This window comes from Mus musculus, chromosome 8 (genome assembly GCF_000001635.26).
Source record: "Mus musculus strain C57BL/6J chromosome 8, GRCm38.p6 C57BL/6J".
In the NCBI taxonomy this organism is placed as follows: Eukaryota; Metazoa; Chordata; class Mammalia; order Rodentia; family Muridae; genus Mus; species Mus musculus.
The window spans coordinates 117,101,296-117,120,601 of record NC_000074.6 but is presented as its reverse complement, the minus strand read 5'-3'; the positions used below and the strand labels follow the sequence as shown (position 1 = coordinate 117,120,601).

Below are 19,306 nucleotides of genomic sequence, written 5' to 3'. Positions count from 1 at the left end.
CTAGGCCTCCCACCAACCTAGCTGTTACTTGCCTTTCTCTTGCCTTAGTCTCCTGAGTGCTGGGATTGTTGGCATATGCCAACATGACCAACTGGTTGACCCCTTTCTTTCCTCAAGGTCATATTAGGGATTAAACCCTGAGTCTCAATGTACTAAGCACCCTTTCTCCCCCCGACGTATACCCCTGCGCTGGCTAGTTTTATATCGACTCGATACAAACCAGCGTCATCTGATAAACGAGAGTCGTCTGAAAGAAGGGAAACCTCAATTGAGAAAATGCTTCCGAAGAGCAGGCTGTAGGGCATGTTCTTAATCAGTGATTGATGGGGGAGGGCCCAGACCACTGAGGGTGGTGCCACCTTGGGGCTGGTGGCCTGAGTTCTATAAGGAAGCCGACTAGGGGGCTGGAGAGATGGCTTAGCTTTTAAGAGCACTGGCTGATCTTCCAGAGGTCCTGAGTTCAAATCCCAGAAACTACACAGTGGCTCACAACCGTCTGTAATGGGATTCCCTCTTCTGGCAAGCAGGTACATGTTTAGACGCAGCACTTTTATGCATAAATTCATGAATAAATAAATCTTAAGGCAAAAAACAGAGAAGGAAAGAGGGGGGGAGGGAGGGAAGGAGGGAGGGAGGGAGGGAGGGAGGGAGGGAGGGAGGGAGGGAGGAAGAAAGGAAGGAAGCAGGCTATGAGGACCAAGTAGTACCAGTAAGTGGTACCTCCATGGCCTCTGCATCAGTTTCTGCCTCCAGGTTCCTGCCCTGCTTGAGTTCCTGCCCTGGCTTCTTTCAAATGATGGACTATGATGTGGACACATAAGCAGAATAAACCCTTTCCTCCCTAAGTTGCTTTTGGCCACGGTGTTTCATCACAGCAATAGAAACCCTCACTAGGACAACCCCCAACACTAAATTCATTTTGCAAAGTCAGACCTTGGGAAGAGGCGGCCCTAGCTGGAGCAAGCAGAACTCTGCTGGGCTCTCGGGTCTCTTTCACTGTGGTCTCTCCTGCATGGGACAGGGGGGGGGGGGGGGGAGTGCTGCTTTCCCCTGGCAAAGGTCACAACCCCTTTCACGTGACTTAAAACAACAACAGAGACAACAACAATGTTACAGATGTGAAATCCGGGTGATGTAAGATGTGGGCTAAGCCACAGCAGAGACACATAGAGAAGTGTTATGGAGACAAGAGCGTCACAAGCCTGGCTCTCCTGCTCCCTGAGTTAGACTGAATCCCTGTACTGCAGAGCTCAGAAATGAGGGTGGGAAAAGGTCCCCTGGACTGCAGAGGACTGTTTCCCGGGCTTAAGGCCTGTAGGGTCATCATCTGAATTCCTGTCCCTCTGCACTCACAGATACACCTTTAGTCACCAATCCAGGGTTCCAGCCTTGCTCTGTGGCCTGGGACACATTCCTTTACCTCTTTGACTCTCGTTTTGTTGTTGTTGTGTTTTGTTTTTTTCAACTATAAAAGGAGCCTCCCAACTTTCCCCAGAAGTTGTTGCAGTCATGACGTGATGTAAAATAAACAAAGACAAAAGGCACAGCAAAGCCCCTGGCAGGCAGGGCTCCTTCAGTAAATGGGAGCCGCCACGTCTTAAATGAGTTCAATTTGGTTCCATTTAAATTAATTATATCATGAAGTCAGTGAGTTCTGGAGCCAGAAGCTTCCTCTTGCTCAGAGCCCATGACAGCAGCATCCTGACTGAGGAGGACTCTTGGCCCCAGGGATTGTACACAATGCTAAGAACAATAACTCAACAGCAGAGACATCATGGAAGCTGGTCGTGCTGGATCCCTCCCTTGGACCATTAGCTGAATATTTTAAATGAGAGCATAGAGCGATGGAGGCTTAGATACGTAGTTGGTATACGAGGCGGAAGGCGAGAGAGTATGCACACACTTGGCCATGTGAGAAAATGAGGGGATATGCATGAAGGAGAAAACACTCCTGAGTAGGAGAAGCCAGAAGTGCCAGGCTGCGTGCTGCAAGGCTCTGCCGACATCACGCATTTGGACAGGTGACGCTGTTAAGGCTGGAGGAGATCTGTGGTTGCCTGGGGCAACAGGAGAGTTTCTAGGACATGGTGGCTAAGGGGTAAAGAGGATGGGATTTCTCTAAGTCTGGTAAAAAATATTCAAAACTGAGGGTGGAGATGGATGCTCAACTCTGACTACACAAAGGACAATGAATTGAATGCTTTAAATGGATGAAGTCTATAGTGTGTGGATTATATCTCAATAAAACTGTTAAAAGGTGCAATTAAAATATATATGTACATGTGTGCATGTTTTGTATGTATGTATGTGTGTGTGTATGTATGTATGTATGTATGTATGTATGTATGTATGTGTCTGTCTGTCTATCTATCTATCTATCTATCTATCTATCTATCTATCTATCTATCTATCTATCTAATGTGTATCCGGGGAGACTGGAGTAAACACAAACACAGTGTTCATCTTGCATGGTGAGTTTAATGGGGATCATTCATTTGTTTGAGACAAAGGTCTGGCTATGTAGCCCAGGCTGGCCTTAACCTCCTCAGTGCAGGCAACACAACCTGTAACCACTCCAAGCCAGGTTCAAAACAAAACAAAACAAAACAAAACTAAACCTTTGCCTCTTTCTTTGTTTCTTTCTCACTTATCTATTCTTCCTAAACTTTCGACAGAACAGAGCTGCTTTTAGAAGAACAACAAAAAACAATTTTTTTCAAAGTACAGTTCAGGGCTGGGGCAGGGAATCTGTCACTCAGGGGTAAATTGCGTGTGAGGCTGGGGGTTCCATCCTTGCAAGCAGAACAAAGCAAAGCAAAGCAAAACGAAAAGGAAAACCCAGTGCATTGTGGGATTCAGTGTCAACAAGCATCAAGAGAAATTTCTGCCCAGATTCAGGGCTATCCAGAAAGCAGAGAACCCCCACCGCCAACCTATCCCCAAACACGGTACCTTGTCCACATGGAGGGGCACAGCAAACCTCCTGAGGGTAGGCACTGAGGTCAGCCTGGACTTCTCCTCGAAGTCCTTGTTCAGGTTGGCCAGGTAGAAGAGCTGATAGAGGCTGCTGTCCTCATAGGCGATCACATCAAACAGCACACAGCCGTCCTCCTCGTAGGCATTGACATGATGGAAGACCACCATGGGATCTGTGTAGAACTTGGTAGGCACAGGCTTCCTGGTCCTCTGGTCGATGATATGAATGTATGTCTAAAAGAAGACACCCATGTCAGCCCATGCAGCGTTCAGCTCACCCTCGGATATACCTGGTATGGTGACATCACAACACCAGGCCTGCCTTAGCTTAGGCCATATAGATGTCCCTTTCCCCATTCTGAGCTCTGTACCCATCTCAAACTGCCAGGTCGTGCTATTCACAATGGCCAAACTGCAAAATCAACCAAGATGTCCCGCAAAAGATGTTTACTTCTTTCAAACGTCTATGTATTTTTTAAAAGAATTATTTATTTTATGTATATGAATACACTGTTCTCTTCAGACACACCAGAAGAGGGCATTGGATCCCATTATAGATGGTTGTGAGCCACCATGTGGCTGCTGGGAATTGAATTCAGGCCCTGTGGAACAGCAGCCAGTGCTCTTAACCACTGAGTCATCTCTCCAGCCCCCAAGTTCTATATTTTGTGTATAGGTGTATGTGAACGGAAGTAGAAGACAGAAGGGATGAGCATAAAGCAGGTGATACGTTGGGATGAAAATATTGTGACTCTGCCACTTTAAATAAGTATTTCCTAATGAAAACGTAAGACAAGGGGCTGCGGGGGAGGCTCCCTTGATAAGGTGGTTATGGTCCAAGGTTGAGAGCCTGACTTTGATCCTTGGCAAACACGGGAAGAAGAAACAGGGAGTGGTGGTTATAATCCCCAGTGCTTAGGGTTGGGGCAGAGACAGGAGGACCCGTGGTGCCTTCTGGCTGAATAACCTAGCTGAATTAGCAGATCACAGGCCAGGTAGAGACACTGTTCCAAAAACCAGGGTGTGCGGTGTCTCAAGGCACAGCACGGGAGATTGATGTCTGGCCTCATTGCTTCAGCTTGAACACACATGCATGTGCATGGGTGCGTGCATGCTCGGACAGACAGGCAGGCAGACACACACACACCACATGCAAATACACCCAGACATACACAAGAAAGTAAACATGAAAACAAAACAGACTGCTGTCATCCTGACAGACAGGCAAAGCCTTCAGTGAATGGAGCAGGCCTGCAGCATTTCTGTGACATATAGGCCACAGGAGGGCAGCTCTGCCACCAAGGTGGCTGGGCAGCCTTTGGGGAGGGCGCCAAGAGAGCGCTGCTGTGGTTCCAGATAGGTTCCCTGGGAACAGTCATGCCGGTAGAAGGTCGGTGCCAGGTTCCAGCTGAGGCTGGAGTCCTTTGGTCCTCTCTCCCGTGCCCTGCAATGCAGAGCCTGCTTCCCAGGGCTGCTAGCTAAAGCCACCCACCCTGTCCTCAGGGCTGTAGGGGAGTGGACCCAGGATTGGCTAGGGAGCTGCATCTGCCCCAGGTGGCCTGGCTGTTTGTGACCAGACTAATATCTAATATCATCCTGGGCGATAATGAGCCATGTCTACAGGTCAGACGTTTGTCTGATACAACCTTTCCTTCCCCTCCCCCTCCCCTCCCTTCTCCCTCCTCCCTCTCTCCCTGTCCACTCCTTTCTCTGTTATCTCTTCTGGCAGTTCTGGCTAAACTACCTTCCTGAGGGAGGAGGGTGGAGGTGGCTTCTTTGGTCTGGTTGTTTCCTCCCCCCTCCCCCAGAGGCCACGGAGGAGAGCTGTGACGTCATAGGGCGGGGCGTGTCATCGCGGACAGGTAAGCACTTGAGTGATTGGTTTAGACAGTTTCTTTGCTGTGACTCCAGCCCCAAGCTGGACACTTGGATTTCTGAGCTTACTCCCAGTTGACTTCTGGAGCTTGGGACCCTCTGGTCCAGGGCCTCCCCACAGTTACAGATCCCAGGCTTCCTGGTCTCCAGGTCGTGGCAGTAGGAGAACCCCAGAGTCTCTGAAGATGTCTAGAGAGTGTATTCAACTTGAGTTGACTCCCCTGTTCTGTTCATTCACTCTACAAATACCGAGGCCCTTCTGATACTGGGCACTTCTTTGAGAACCATAGCGACTGTAATGTGAGCAGGATGGAACCCACGAGAAATATGAAATCTGGAATATATCAAAGATGAAGGGCACTCTCAAGAAAAACAAACTAGGGTTGGTAGCTAGAAAATGCCAGCCAGGGATTTCCTGCAGCTAGTGTTGGCATATCTTCTAGGCTCCGCCCCGCAGTTGCCTAGCAATAGCCAGGTCCACCTGACTCGCTATAAAAGGGGCTGCTTGCCCCCTCCCCTCCTCTCTTCTCTTGCTCTCTTAGCTTCTTCCCCCTCTGTCCCTTCTCTTCCCATTTCCTCCCCCACTCTTTCTCTGCGTGCTCATGGCCAGCCTCTCTCTCTCTCTCTCTTTCTCTTTTTCTCTCTCTCTCTCTCTCTCTCTCTCTCTCTCTCTCTCTCTCTCTCTCTCTCTCTGCCTCTCTCTGTCTGCACCACTCTATCTTATGGCTGGTACCTCAGGGGGAACGGTGCCTCAGCATGGGCCTGCAAAGACACCCCCTCCCCCCGAGCCTTCACCAAACATATCCCTGGCTTCTTTTTCTTTTTTATAAAGCACAGCAGATAGGTTCAGGAAAGAAGGCTTGGGGATCTAGACCAGTGAGGGAGGAAGCCATCTTATTCCCAGAAGAACAGAACACCAGGAGGCCCCTCAGCAGTCAGACATCAGAGAAGACACCCGGAATAAGCAAGGAGTGAGAGAGAGAGACACGTGTGAGGGAACTGAGGGTGGTCAATGGAGCCCTTGAATGCTATTCTGAGAAATTTCTAGAAGGGTATTATCAGTGGTGGACCTCATCTAACTCCTCCTTCTCCTGAGGAGACAGAGGGTGGTGTTAAAGAGGGTGGCTAGCCAGCATATTGGTTCCTATAAATGGAAGTGGGTGAGTATCCACAAATACTGACATGGGCAGCCAGTAGATGATGGTGACTTTATCCAGAATGGGGAGCAGAGAGGGAAAGAAGAGGGAGGGAAGATGGTGGGGAGTCTGGTGGGAAACGGATTTTTAAACAAATATTATTTTGAGATAAGATCTCAGGTAGCCCAGGCTGGCCTTGGACTTGCTGTGTCGCAAAGGATGACCTTAAACTCCTGATTCTCCTGTCTCTGCCTCCTCTGGGATTGCAGGCACACACCTCTACGCCCAATGTATACAGTCCTGGGAATTGAACCCAAGGCTTCGTGTATGCTAGGCCAGCCAGCACCCTACCAGCTGAGCTACATCGCCAGCCCAGGAAAGGGATTTTGTGTGTGGCTTTCTATACTGGTGTGTTTGTTATATGGATAGTTAAGACTGAGAATCGCTGGACGTTTGTCAAAAGCAGCAACAGCAAATAAATACACACAGACGTACATACACATGTGTTTAACATCCACCCATGCGTGCGCATATGTGTACATGCTCATCTGCGTGTGCATAGAACACGCATGTGCCTCTGACTGAAGGAGATGGTTTCACTCCACATCTGTGGGCCCAGTGTCATCCTGATGTGTAAGCTCACTGGTACCCAGGACTCACTAAGCCGACCAAGACTGTACAATGAGAGGAGAGAGGTGCTGAGGAGCCCTCCCAACGGATGGTAGAGACTGTGTAGGTCCCAGCTATGGACGAGGACTTGAACCCATAGTGACTGCGCATCTGTGGATAGTTTGGGGGATTTTGTCTGCCCAAGATCACATCTGTTTCCCAGGACAGTCTGCATTTGGAAGTAGGGATGCCCTAACTCAGGACCACTCTAATGACCCCACCCCAACAGCAGAACTCTCTAGAAGGTGGCAGCTGCCTGCAACGCGGCTACATGGCAGTCAATAGTCCATATGCATCCCTCAGGGTGGCCTCCCTGTCAGTGTTCTGGGGGTGGGGTAGACAGGCAGGAAGGCCTCACCTTGTCCTCCCTGTCGAATGACATACAGGAAGCCCAGCTCACTCCCCTCATGTATGCGGTGGCCATCTTGAGGATATCCAACTTAAAAGGCTGCTCCAGAAACACCACATAGTTCTCCGTGACACCAAAGCTGTGGTAGTAGCTGGGAGAGAGCAACGAGCGGGAGGAAATGGAGCAGAAAACTTCCGCGTGCTTCACGGGACTCTTCCCTTTCTTCTTGCTGTCTGGAGAAGAGCAAACGTGGAAATCTAGCCGGATAATACTATCAGCCACAGCCTGACTGTGTTCTCAGGAGAACTGTCAACAAAGAACCCACAGGCCTGGATACTGAGAGACTCCCACTAGAGTCCACAGGTTGTGGTGATCTCTGGAGTTCCAGCCATTATAAAATAGACTTGGAGACTGGCGAGATGGCTCAGCAGGTAAGAGCACTGACTGCTCTTCCAAAGGTCCTGAGTTCAATTCCCAGCAACCACATGGTGGCTCACAACCACCTGTAATGAGATCTGACACCTTCTTCTGGTATGTCTGAAGATAGCTACAGTGTATCTATGTATAATAATAAATTCATCTTTGGGCCGGAGCAAGCAGGAACCAAAGTGAGCGGGGTAGACCGGAGCGAGCAGAGGCCCTAAAATCAACTCCCAACAACCACATGATAGCCCACAACCATCTGCACAGCTACAGTGTACGCACATGCATAAAATAAAACGGGCAGGGCCACACTTCCATCGAAGGATGGGGGAACTTTATTTGCATGGACTATGGCAATTCAGCGAAGCTGTAGAATGTCCATTTCACAGATGGGCAAATGAGGTGAATGGCCTATCTCAATAACACAAGTCATAGCTGACTTCTTCCTGTGCTATTGGGGGTGGGGTGAGGGAACACTCAGAAAAGCAAGTGGTAGGGCACGGGGGAGGGGTGGGAGGTCCATACTGGACCTCTGTTCTAACCACAGTTCATGGGCCTCTGCTGGCACTGAAGGTCGTGGCTCTGTGTGTGTGTGTGTGTGTGTGTGTGTGTGTGTGTGTGCTCTGTTTTCCGAGTCCTTTGTAAGCATGAATCAGCCCTAGGCCAAAGGCCTCCCCACCCAGTCCTGGGGCTGGTTTATAATGAGTTCCCTGTCAATGTCCCCACCTCTCTGTGGCCACCTGTGCACACTGTAAACAGCTGGCTGGTGGGAGGGGACGCCGTGGGGCTGTGGGCTAGTTTTCTCCGCAAATGAAGAGGAACACAAAGCCAGGTCTGGCATGCAGAGCAAGAATGCCCTGCCCCCTCCTCTTGCATGATGTCCCGGCTCTGGTAAGCCACGCGACCAACACCATGTCACCTAATCTGAGCCTCACAGTCCCCTGTGATATAAGGCAGCAAATCAAAACTGCTGGAAGACCCCAGACTGAACTCTAAGATGCTGGACTGAACCTTCATTATCTTAAGTAACTTCAATTTCACTTAATTATATTCATGGCACTTTTTGACCTGGGGGGAGCTGTGCTTCCAGCTTCTCTTACAGCTGGGTAGTTTTCTACAGCAGGTAGGGGTAGGGAGCAGGCAGGTGCTATCAGGGTCACAGATATAATAAACTTGTTCCCTAGGCCAGAAGGTCAGGTCAAACACCCTTGAAGGCTTCATCTGCTGGGTGTGGCAACCAGGAGGGTCCTAGACAAACACAGGTTGGGAGCCTCACCCTCTTCCCCCTCGGAACACGCAATCACTGGCCTGGGCTTTGCTCCAGGACCGGGCCCTGAGAGGAGGAGGTCCAGAGGCTCTGGGAACAGGGTGTGGATTTGGAGTGGATCCCAGCAAGGGCTGAGCACCCCAACAGCCCTGGGAGCCTGGCTGCAGGATAGAGGGGGTGGCACAATCTTGGCATATGAAAAAAGTTTGCCAGGAGACTTTTAAAAATGACTAAACTAGTAGCTAGGGAAAAGGTTAGAACAGGCTAGATAGATGGGTGGATAGATAGATGATTGAACACATAGGCGGGTGGATGGATGGGTGGTTGTGTGCATCTGTGTATAGGTAAATAAGTGGTTGTGTGTGTGGATGGATGGATAGGTGGATGGATGGATGGATGGATGGATGGATGGATGGATTGGGGGTAGGTGAATGCATGAATGAGATGGATGGTTGAGTGACAGGCAAGTAGATCAATGCATAGATGGATGGATAAATGACTAGTTGGATGGATAAATGACTAGTTGGATGGATAAATGACTAGTTGGATGGATGGATGAGAGGGTTGGTAAGTAGGTGAAGGGGTAGACTGAAGGATAAATAGGTGAGTGGATGGGTGGGTGGATAGATAAAATGAATTGGAGCCTAAAACTCAGGAAGTTAAAATAGTGTCAGTATTTCTTTTGTCCAAAATAATCTCAGAAATCTCTCTTTTATGTTTAAAGGAGAAAACTGAGTTTCCCCCCAAAGAACCTTTGCCTCCGACTAAATGACAAAACTGACTTTAAGGTCATCTGAATAATCTATGAAATGTGTCACAAGCACAAATCCTGACTCTTCAGTCAGGGTCACCCAGCTGTCTTTCTTAGATCCCTAGTGTGACTTACCTGGCACTGTGGCAGGGATCTTAAATATCACGTATTTTGTCCTCCCTTTGTCCACGACGGATGTGCCCATGTTAAGGACATTCCCAGCCTCGTCATAATGAGGGTGCGAGGTAGCCAGGTTTACCGCCACATACTTCCGGTAATCAACCTGTAAAATACAATAGCCACTCCGTTTTGTAAAGATGAGGAGATGGGATCCCGTGGACACCTGACTTGGCCTAGGTGTAGAACGAGGGTAGATCTCTTTGAATATCTCCTGACTGAGAGGAAAAAAGGCATAATTCACCTTTTAAGAGATGTTTAGTCTCATGACCGAATATGAGCTTATATTTCTTCTGCGGCAGAAGTTCGTTGTGGGGAGCTAGTGAGCCGCAATGTTTTGTTTGTTTGTTTTTGTGCCTGTGGCTCCCATCCCACTTGCTGGTTTGTCAGGATCCTCAGCATAGAGATGGGTTGCCTCACGAAAGAAGGCTGGAAGCCATGGTGGAGACAGCTAGATCACCACCTTCCAGCCAGTCTCAGCCACTTCTCTGTGTCGAGCCTATGAAGTTCTTTCAATTCACCCCTTTTGGGAGTCCACAGAGACAGAGACGCAGCTCTTCATGCCTCTCATGATTATACTCTGGAAACAGAGCATCTAAAACCATTTACTTAAAGCAGGAATTCTACTAACAAATTGAACGATGACCCCTGCTCAGAACGGACCACAGCCTGAGAACCGTGGGATGGCTAGGCTCTAGCTATTTGCCCTTCTCCGGGACAACACAAGAAGAAGCCAAGAGTTAGGTCGGGCTCTGGCCCTTCCGGTATTTCCCAGCATGCACCAGTTGGGCCCTTGCCACCTAGTTTACAAGGAACTGGACGTAATTTCCCGGCTAAGATAGGTATTCAATTTAGCAGATCGCTCAAGTGCCTAATGACATCACTGTGGCTTTGAACAGGTAGCTGGAGCAAACTGACACGGGGATCTATTGATTTTCAGGGGAATGTTAGCCCGGTGCTTCCCAGGAAGCGGTTCTGTCTGCTGGTGCCCTTGCTCTCTAAGTAATACCTCCCTCTGCAGGTCACCCTGGGTAGAACACCCTGGGTCCTATAAGAACTACAGATACGATTTTGAGTTGTACCATCTTTCAAACATACAAAAGGAAGTCCGAACCCCAGCGCTTGTGAATGTGATCTCACGTGGCAGTAACATCTTTGGATATGTAATCACCACAAGATGATGCTGTACCACGTGGGCTGTGGGCTTACGACTTGCGTGCTTATAGAACACGGGGAATTGGAACACACAGACACAAAGGGAATACCATGGGACTGAGAAGGTGGAGATTCAAGTGATATGTCTATGAGCTGAGGAACACCGAGGACCGGCGCGAAGTCCAGGACCTGGGAGGAACAGAAAGGAGACCCTCTAAAACCTGCCAGAGCCTGGCTCTACATATTGGATTTAGAATTGTGTCTTCCATAAATGCAAGACAGTAGGGCTCTGTTATTTTAAGCCACTTAACCCTAATCCACTTTTAGGGGCGAGGATTTTTTTTTTTTTTTTTTTTTTTTTTTTTTTTTTTTTTTTTGCTTTTTCGAGACAGGGTTTCTCTGTATAGTTTTGGCTGTCCTGGAACTCACTCTGTAGGCCAGGCTGGCCTCGAACTCAGAAATCCGCCTGCCTCTGCCTCCCGAGTGCTGGGATTAAAGTGCGCCACCACGCCCGGCGAGGATATGTTCTATAGGTTTGTTTCTATATATTTTTTAAAAAGTGTATGTGCATGTGCGAGCATGTGCAGTACCCACACAGGCCAGAAGGGGGCACCAGATCCCCTGGAGCTGGAGTTACAAGTTATAGCCTGGGTGCTAAGAACTGAACTCAGATCATCTGAAAGAGTGCGGTACATGTTTTTAACCACTGAGCCATCTCTCGGCCCTATGGGAACACATGAAAAAGTCGTCATGAGGCGATTTCACCACATAGGCATCATGGAGTTTATCCGATAAAATAGCTACAGTGTCGTTAGGTAGAACCATCTTTGGGATCCCGATCACGCATGCATGTGTCCTGTAGTTGACTGAAATATACTTAAGCCACACATGACTGTGCTGTAAATAAGAGTCAGTGGGAATGAGGGCAGGCACAAAGATGGACAGCATGCAGAGCACCATGCTAAGGCAGCTGAGACACTAGAGAAGGCTTGTGGGCAGCTTAGGGGTCAGGAATGGACACTGACTATAAGCCTACCGTACCTTCTCCAAGGTCTCTAGGGTCTGGGGGTCGATTTTCCTGATGTAGTTGGTCTCCGTGGTTGCATAGAAGTCTTCTCCACATTTCATGATGTTGATCAGACAGTTGTCTGTGAAGTCGGGGATGGTGTGAGACAAGTAGGAGAAAGCTCTGGAAAGAGAGAAAACAGGCTGTGTTAGTGGCTGTGCCTGGCCGGCTGGGAAGTTCTGCCTTTTCGCCATTTAACATGTCCTGCTTCAGCGGTGAGAAAAGACTCTCAATGGGTCACTTGAGGAATCTAGGGGACCCAGGTATGAGGCTCCCTGCACAATCCACAACATGGAGCCAGGCAGCAAGTGAGGTGCTGGGGCAGTGTGGCCACACCACACTCCTCCTGAGTGTCAGGAGTGCAGGGGTCTATTCAGCTAGAGCCAGCAGGAACCGGGATGCTTCTAACTATTTTAAGTAGCCATATAGATATCAGACTTGTACCCGTAATACAAACCTAGTAAAAGCGTTAATCTCTGCTCTGGCAAGATCCGAATCCCTACTGAGTATTTAAAGATTTGTTCAAGAAATTATTTGTGGGTTTGTTTGTTTGTTCTTCTCTTTTCTTTTGAAACAAGGTTTCATTCATCCCAGGCTAGCCGCAAACTTGCTATGTACCCAAGGATATCCTTGAATTTCTGATTATCCTGCCTCCACCTTCTGAGTGTGTGACTAGGCATGGTCACACACATGCCAGCAACCCAAAGGCTGTGTGACCAGAGACAGTGGGATTGCTGGGGACTCGCTGCCAGAGAGCTTAGCTCCAAGTTTAATCAGAGACTCTGTCCAGACCTGGAGCGCTGGTCTGGTTTAAGCTTGCGCTGGCGATCAAACCCAGGGCTTTGTGGGAACATTCTACTAACTGAGCTCCATCCTCAGCCTTGTAATTCATTTTTGGCAAAAAAAAAAAAGGGGGGGGGAAGCGCATGTTCGTTAAGACTCGGGGTGCGTTTCACCAAATGGCAAACTGCAAACAGGAAGAGAACCCAAGGGGGGTTGAGTGGTACAAATGGCAAAGACTGGATGCAAGCGTTGAGTGGTGCTCCCCCTAGCGACAGAGGATATCACTGCAGGGAGTCTCCTCCAGGTAAGGCTTTGAAGTCCTTCAGGCCCACTCCCTTCTCTCTGTTGACGCCACCCCAGCTCAGCCCCATCTGCAAGGGCAAGTCGCCCTGTTCCAGGGAAGGGTGATGTCAGCCTCAGAAGAGCAGAAGCAGTTTCCCTATCTCTGGCAATCCACCCTAAATCTTTCCATGGCTCTCTGAAGTGTGTCTGAAGGGAGACAGGGAGAGCAGGCCTGACTCTCTAGACAAGAATTTAATTGCTGAATGTGTAATTCACGCACTCATCTGCTTCATAACCCAGATGACTTCAGATGTGTTCCAGAAACATCTCCCCACCCTGCCGTTCCCCAGCTTCCCACCCCCTTGACTCTCCTCTGGGATCTCTTTATGCCCTCCCTGCACAAGCAAAAATACATCTAGACTTCTGCCTTTTCCCTCCCTGAACCCAGAATGCACTTATGTGCCTTGCTTTGAGAAAGGGGTGCATGTGTGTGTATGTATGTGTATATATGTGTGTATGTGTTCGACTATGTGTTCATGTATATGTGTGTATGAGAGGGGTATGTGTGCATATGTGTGTGTATGTGTGTGTACGTGTGTGTATGTGTATGTGTCTGTGAATGTGTGTATATGTGTGTGTGTGTATAGTTCACTTGTGTGCAGGTCCGTGTACCTGAGCACATATGCACAGAGGACCAGAAGCAGACGTCCACTGCTCTGCCTCTCACTCTCTCTCACACTCTCTTGAGGCAAGGTCTCTGATTAGACCTGGAGCTAGGCTGGCTGGCTGCAGACTGCTGCACTGAGACTACAGGCGTGCTTCTACCATGCTTAGTTCTGGGGACTTGAACTCAGGACTCCGTGCTTTCTCTCAACAAGTGCTCTGACCCACCCATCATCTATCTCCCCCAGCTGTCCTGGCTGCTCGTGTGTGTCAACTTGTCACAAGCTAGAGTCCTCAGAGAGGAAGGAGCCCCAATTAAGCAAATGCCTCCATGAGATCCAGCTGTAAGGCATTTTCTCAATTAGTGATCAGTGGGGGAGGGCCCAGCTCATTGTGGGTGGTGCCATCCCTGGGCTGGTGGTCCTGGGTCCTATAAGAAAGCAGGCTGAGCAAGCCATGAGGAGCATGCCAGTAAGCAGCACCCCTCCATGACCTCTGCATCAGCTCTTGCGTCCAGGTTCCTGCCCTGTTTGAGTTCCTGTCCTAACTTCCTCGGTGATAAACAGCAATGTGGAAGTGTAAGCTTCTTCTTCAACTTACTTTTGGGCCATGGTCAGTTTTCCCCCTAGTAATAGAAATCCTAAGATACCAGCCCTACCCTGCTTTAAAACAACAGCAACATCATCAACATCACCAACATCATCAACATCCTCATCATCAACATCCTCCTCCTCATCATCAACTGTTGAACTTACTATACCTTAGGGTTGATTTGCACAGTAGCGTGAGCTAGCAGCCTCATGCCTTTCAGCCCCACTGAGGCACTTTCTTAAACACTTTTGCTGTTCTGTGTCCAACCAGACTGCTGGCAAGGACATTTAGGTTGGTTGCAGCTTTTATCATAACAAAATGACATAGCCAGGAATAACTTTGTCTATTTGTCATTTAAGACTCGAGCAAGTGTATCTCTAGACCAAAGGGAACACACATTTGTAACTTTGACTGATCATGCCCAAACCCTCTCCCACCAGCCAGGCAGGTGAACGATTTGTCAAGTGCTCTTCGCTTCCCTCGCTATCACTGATCAAGAATCTGTGGCCACAGGCCGGCCACAGTGGTTTCAGCTGGGGGTTTTAATCTATCCCCCAAAGAAAACTAATACAGGAGAAAATGTGCGCTGTTCTGAGCATCAGAAATATCCAAAAGTATGAATTTGTCAAGATCCAGAAGGGACTGTTACTTGGAAAAGATGTTTTTGCAGGGGTCCGGGTAGGCCATGGTTCCGAACTCAGACACCACGATTCTGTTGGCCTCAATGTTGGCGATGTAGGTGTCACTCTGCAGGTATTTGCTCCTGTAGAAGACCTCCCCTGAAACAGAAGCAGAGGCTTGTCAGCCTGACACCTTTGGGGGACCTATGGCATTGATGTCAGCCATTCTAGGGGCTTTACTGGGGTCCAGAGGGAGGTTGGTTAACCCTGACCAGCCTCTGTCGTGCGAGTGTGGACTACAGTGAGAAGGGAGTTTGAAGTGTAAGTTCATTTGCACACATTTTTTTTAAAAAGTGGATGTGTGTCAAAGAGAAGGGGGAGGGGCAGGAGAGGGAGAGGTGGAGGGGAAGGGGAGGGAGAGGGAGACAAGAAGGGAGTGAATTGGGGAGGGGGAAGGGAGGGGAATGGAAGGTAGAGGTAGAGAGAGAGGGAGAGAGAGATGGGAAGGGAGTAGGGGTGGAGGAGGGGGAGAAAGAAGGAGATGGGAACAGAGTGGGGGAGTGGGAGGAGAAGGGGGATGGGGATGGGAAGGGAGTCGAAGGGGGAGGGGAGGGAGAGGATGACCCTGATTTTAAGAGCCAGAGGCTGGGAGGACAGAGTGAAACAGTGCATTCCAGACTCAAGAGAACTGCTGAACTCAGGGACTCAGTGACTGTTTGCCTGCATGACATCAAGACAGTCGACTTTGTATAGAGATGGGCTCACAACCCTCCACTCCTAGATGAAGAGTGATTGGCAGTTGTGGGCTGCAAGGAGAGGGAGAGAAAAAGAGGGGAAGGGAAAGGGAGAGTGAGAGTCAGAGGGAGAGGAGGAGGAGGAGGAGGAGGAGGAGGAGGAGGAGAGAGAGAGAGAGAGAGAGAGAGAGAGAGTCAGTTCTCTTTAAAGGAGTGATCCCAGGCTTCAGAGGACCACCCCACATCTATGGCATATATGGGCAGCACTAACTAGACTCGGTGGGTTATAAAGATGGAGTAAGATAAAGTAAAAGATGAGAAGGGAAGGGGGGAGATGGCTCTGTGCATAAAGGCACTGATGTCAAGTTGGATGGCCTGAGTTTGATCCCTAGAACCCACATGGTGGAAGGAAAGCACTCTCTGCCCCACCCCCCACACACATGTATTTGTGTACACACACACACACACACACACACACACACACACACACAAATAAATAAAATATAAAATGAAATATTTTGCCCCTTCCACTCCGCCCTTCGATAGGCGGAGGGAGAGCTGGCCCTGTCCCTCCCCAGCTGCAGCACTCAGGATAGCAGCCCTGACCCTCGTCTGCACAGCACAGTGGAGCTGGCCCTGGTGTTGTGGATGTAGCTGAGTTTGCCTCAAGGGCATGAGAACTAGAGAGTAGGCCCTGCCCCCTTGCCGGTTGTGGCATTAGGTGACCTAGCCAGAGCAGTGCTGGAGAACTGTCTCTGGTGGTATGGGTAAGGGAGAGCTGGCTGGCTGACCAACTCAGCTACCATCCAGGCCCAGATCTAGGGCTTTGAGTTGGCCCACCCCAACATCTATCCCATTAATGCCTCCATCATGCCCATGAAGGGCCTGGTCCTGCAGATGGAAAGCTGCAGAATATATATGACACAGGGCAACAACAAGATATCTGAGAGGAGTTCTAGGGAGTATTGATAGTGTCACAGAAGCCAAAGGCCTAGAACGAGACCAATAACTCATTACAATGAACGTTTGTTGCAGGGTATTAGATCACAGCACTGTGGACCCCGAGACTATGTTATTTACTGAAAAAAAAAAAAGTTGGGTGTGGCTCAGCTCTTAGTATACGCCTTTAATCCCAAACACTAAAGGCAAAGTTAGTTTGTAGAAGGCAGCACCCATGTTTGAAAGCGACTTCTAGTTGAGTGGCAGACAAAGTGGTGAATCAGAGAAAGATTTGACAGAACAGGATCTGCCCAACTCTCCTGAGAAGAGAGAGGAAAGGGAAGCTACTTAAGAGAGCAGTGCAGAGAGAGACGAGGAGGCAGTTTTACTAGGACAGGTAGTATAGAGAGTCAGGTTGCAGTGAGAGAGAGCAAGCTAGATACAGGTGAAGACAGAATGAGCCAGAGAATGAGAAAGAGCCAGAAGATTACAACATATTGACAAAGCTATTATGAGGCTAAGCAGAGCAATTCAGGAAAAGCTGAGAGAAGCCAGATTGAATCAGTTAGTGTGCAGAGGAATTTTGAGCCAGAACTGCTGAGCTGACCAGCCAGTCTGAGTTCAGGTAGCGCTAGAAAGGGTGAGCTTATTCAGCAGCAAGTCTCAGAGGCTGAAAACATTCTAGGCCTAGATTAGATTGTATGGAGGCTAGAAGCTCCCAGGACTAGACCTAAGTTAGCAGACAGAGGCAGTAAGCTTCAGAGACTACACTTACTATACAGGCAAATAAAAGATACATTTATAAACATTTGCAAGTAACGATGTTTGGACAAAAGGGCATACTATGTCACACACATGACACACAAAAGAAAAAGAAACAGTAATAACCTTGCTATGAACGCTACAGTATGTAACACACATGACACACTGTAGCACTCATAACAAGATGATTATTATTTCTTTACCTTTTGAGGGCGAGGTTGCAAGTATGGAGGGAGGGCAGAAACAAAGAGATGGGAAGATGAGTGAGTGGGATTGGAGTGCATGACGTGAAACTCACAAAGGATCCATAAAAAGTTAAAAATAAAGAAATGTTTTGAATGAAACAAAACCTAAGGTGTTGGGGTTGAAGAGATGGCTCAATGGTTAAGAGCACTGGCTGCTTTTCCAGAGATCCCGAGTTCAATTCCCAGCAACCGCATGGTGGCTCATAACCATCTGTAATGGGATTTGATGCCCTCTTATGATGTGTCTGAAGACAGCTACAGTGTACTTATATAAATAAAACAAATAAATATTTAAAAATAAACCTAAGTTGCCCATCAACAACAACATAAGAGAAGTTATAAACACTTGAATGTAAACTTTCTTAACAAATGCAATACAAATGTGACCATTCTCACCAATAAAACTGAGGTGCAGAGAGGTTCAATAGAGAAAACTGCATAACTGTTGAGCAGTAACGGATTCCTACGCTGGTAATGAACCCAGAAATGGCCACTCACAAGCAGGGTCTGAACACAGCAATACAACCAGTTGAACTCTACTAATAATACACTCATACAGGTGGTGTCTGAGTTAATAAAGAGGATATGAGAGTGTCTCATGCAATGACAAGCCCTCTCCCTCGTGATCACTCTGGTGACTTCTAACAGCACCGATGGCTGTATCCTTGGGTGTATTTTCATATCTTTCTCCAGAGGACTGAGTGTACATTTCTATGGAAGCCACGTCCATTTTCCACGTAAGGGGAATAAAGCCTGTAATAGTAACGCCAGCCTCACGAGATTGTAGCCAATATCAGGCAACCATCTCTCCGGCTCCTAAAGTCGGCAGTTTCAATGAGGTAAGAAGCCGTGAGGCATCTGGCCACAGGGCACACAGCAAGCAAGTTCTGATGGTTCTCCGTCACTGTCAACTTCAGAATGCCCTAGGAGACAGACCTCTGGTCAGATCTCAGCGGCTGTTTTCAGAGAGGTTTAACTGAGGAGGAAAGATCCGTTCTGAATGTGGGTAGGGCCATCCTATTGGCTGGGGGTTCGACTGGAACGTTGAGGAAAGTGTGCTGAGCATTCATCTCTCTACTTCCCAACTGTGGGTGCGGTATGACCAGTGTCTCGCTCTCCTGCCAGCAGGCTTTCCCTGACAAACTGTGAGCCCCAAATAAACCCTTTCTTCCACTGTAGGCTGCTGTACTGGCTAGTTTTGTGTCAACTTGACACAGCTGGAGTTATCACAGAGAAAGGAGCTTCAGTTGAGGAAATGCCTCCATGAGATCCAACTGTAAGGCATTTTCTCAATTAGTGATCAAGGGGGAAAGGCCCCTTGTGGGTGGGACCATCTCAGGGCTGGTAGTCTTGGTTCTATAAGAAAGCAGGCTGAGCAAGCCAGGTGAGGCAAGCCAGTAAAGAACATCCCTCCATGGCCTCTGCATCAGCTCCTGCTTCCTGACCTGCTTGAGTTCCAGTCCTGACTTCCTTGGTGATGAACAGCAGTATGGAAGTGTAAGCCGAATAAACCCTTTCCTCCCCAGCTTGCTTCTTGGTCATGATGTTTGTGCAGGAATAGAAACCCTGACTAAGACAGCTGCTTTTGTCCCAGTGATAGAAGTACCTTATACATGGATGTTGGCTGCAGAAATTCTAGATGGTCAAGGAGGACTCTTGATGTTTAAGGCTGGAAACTTGCCGGATGGGGTGGGGGAGTTGTGAGCCTGATGTAGGTTCTCAGCCAAGTGCTGCCCTGAACAAGGACCCACTTTAGAGCTGGCCTGTCCTTCTTTGGTCACACCTTCTAAATGCCACCATCCACATGGCACTGGCTAAGGTTTTTGCACCCCCGCCCCAGGAT

At 48.7% G+C, this 19,306-nt stretch overlaps 1 protein-coding gene across 3 annotated transcripts in view; it reads right to left on the bottom strand.

The window, feature by feature from the left end:
• The window catches only part of Bco1 (beta-carotene oxygenase 1), a 37,870-nt gene that overhangs the window by 13,119 nt on the left and 5,445 nt on the right, over window positions 1–19,306 (bottom strand). For all 3 annotated transcript variants that reach the window (XM_011248481.2, NM_001163028.1, NM_021486.3), the window contains exons 3-7: window positions 14,813–14,942; window positions 11,820–11,967; window positions 9,582–9,729; window positions 7,015–7,238; window positions 2,953–3,210 (exon numbers count right to left, since the gene is read on the bottom strand). In XM_011248481.2, coding sequence (XP_011246783.1) covers window positions 2,953–3,210; window positions 7,015–7,238; window positions 9,582–9,729; window positions 11,820–11,967; window positions 14,813–14,942 — 908 coding nt within the window. The remainder of the gene's footprint in view (window positions 1–2,952; window positions 3,211–7,014; window positions 7,239–9,581; window positions 9,730–11,819; window positions 11,968–14,812; window positions 14,943–19,306) is intronic.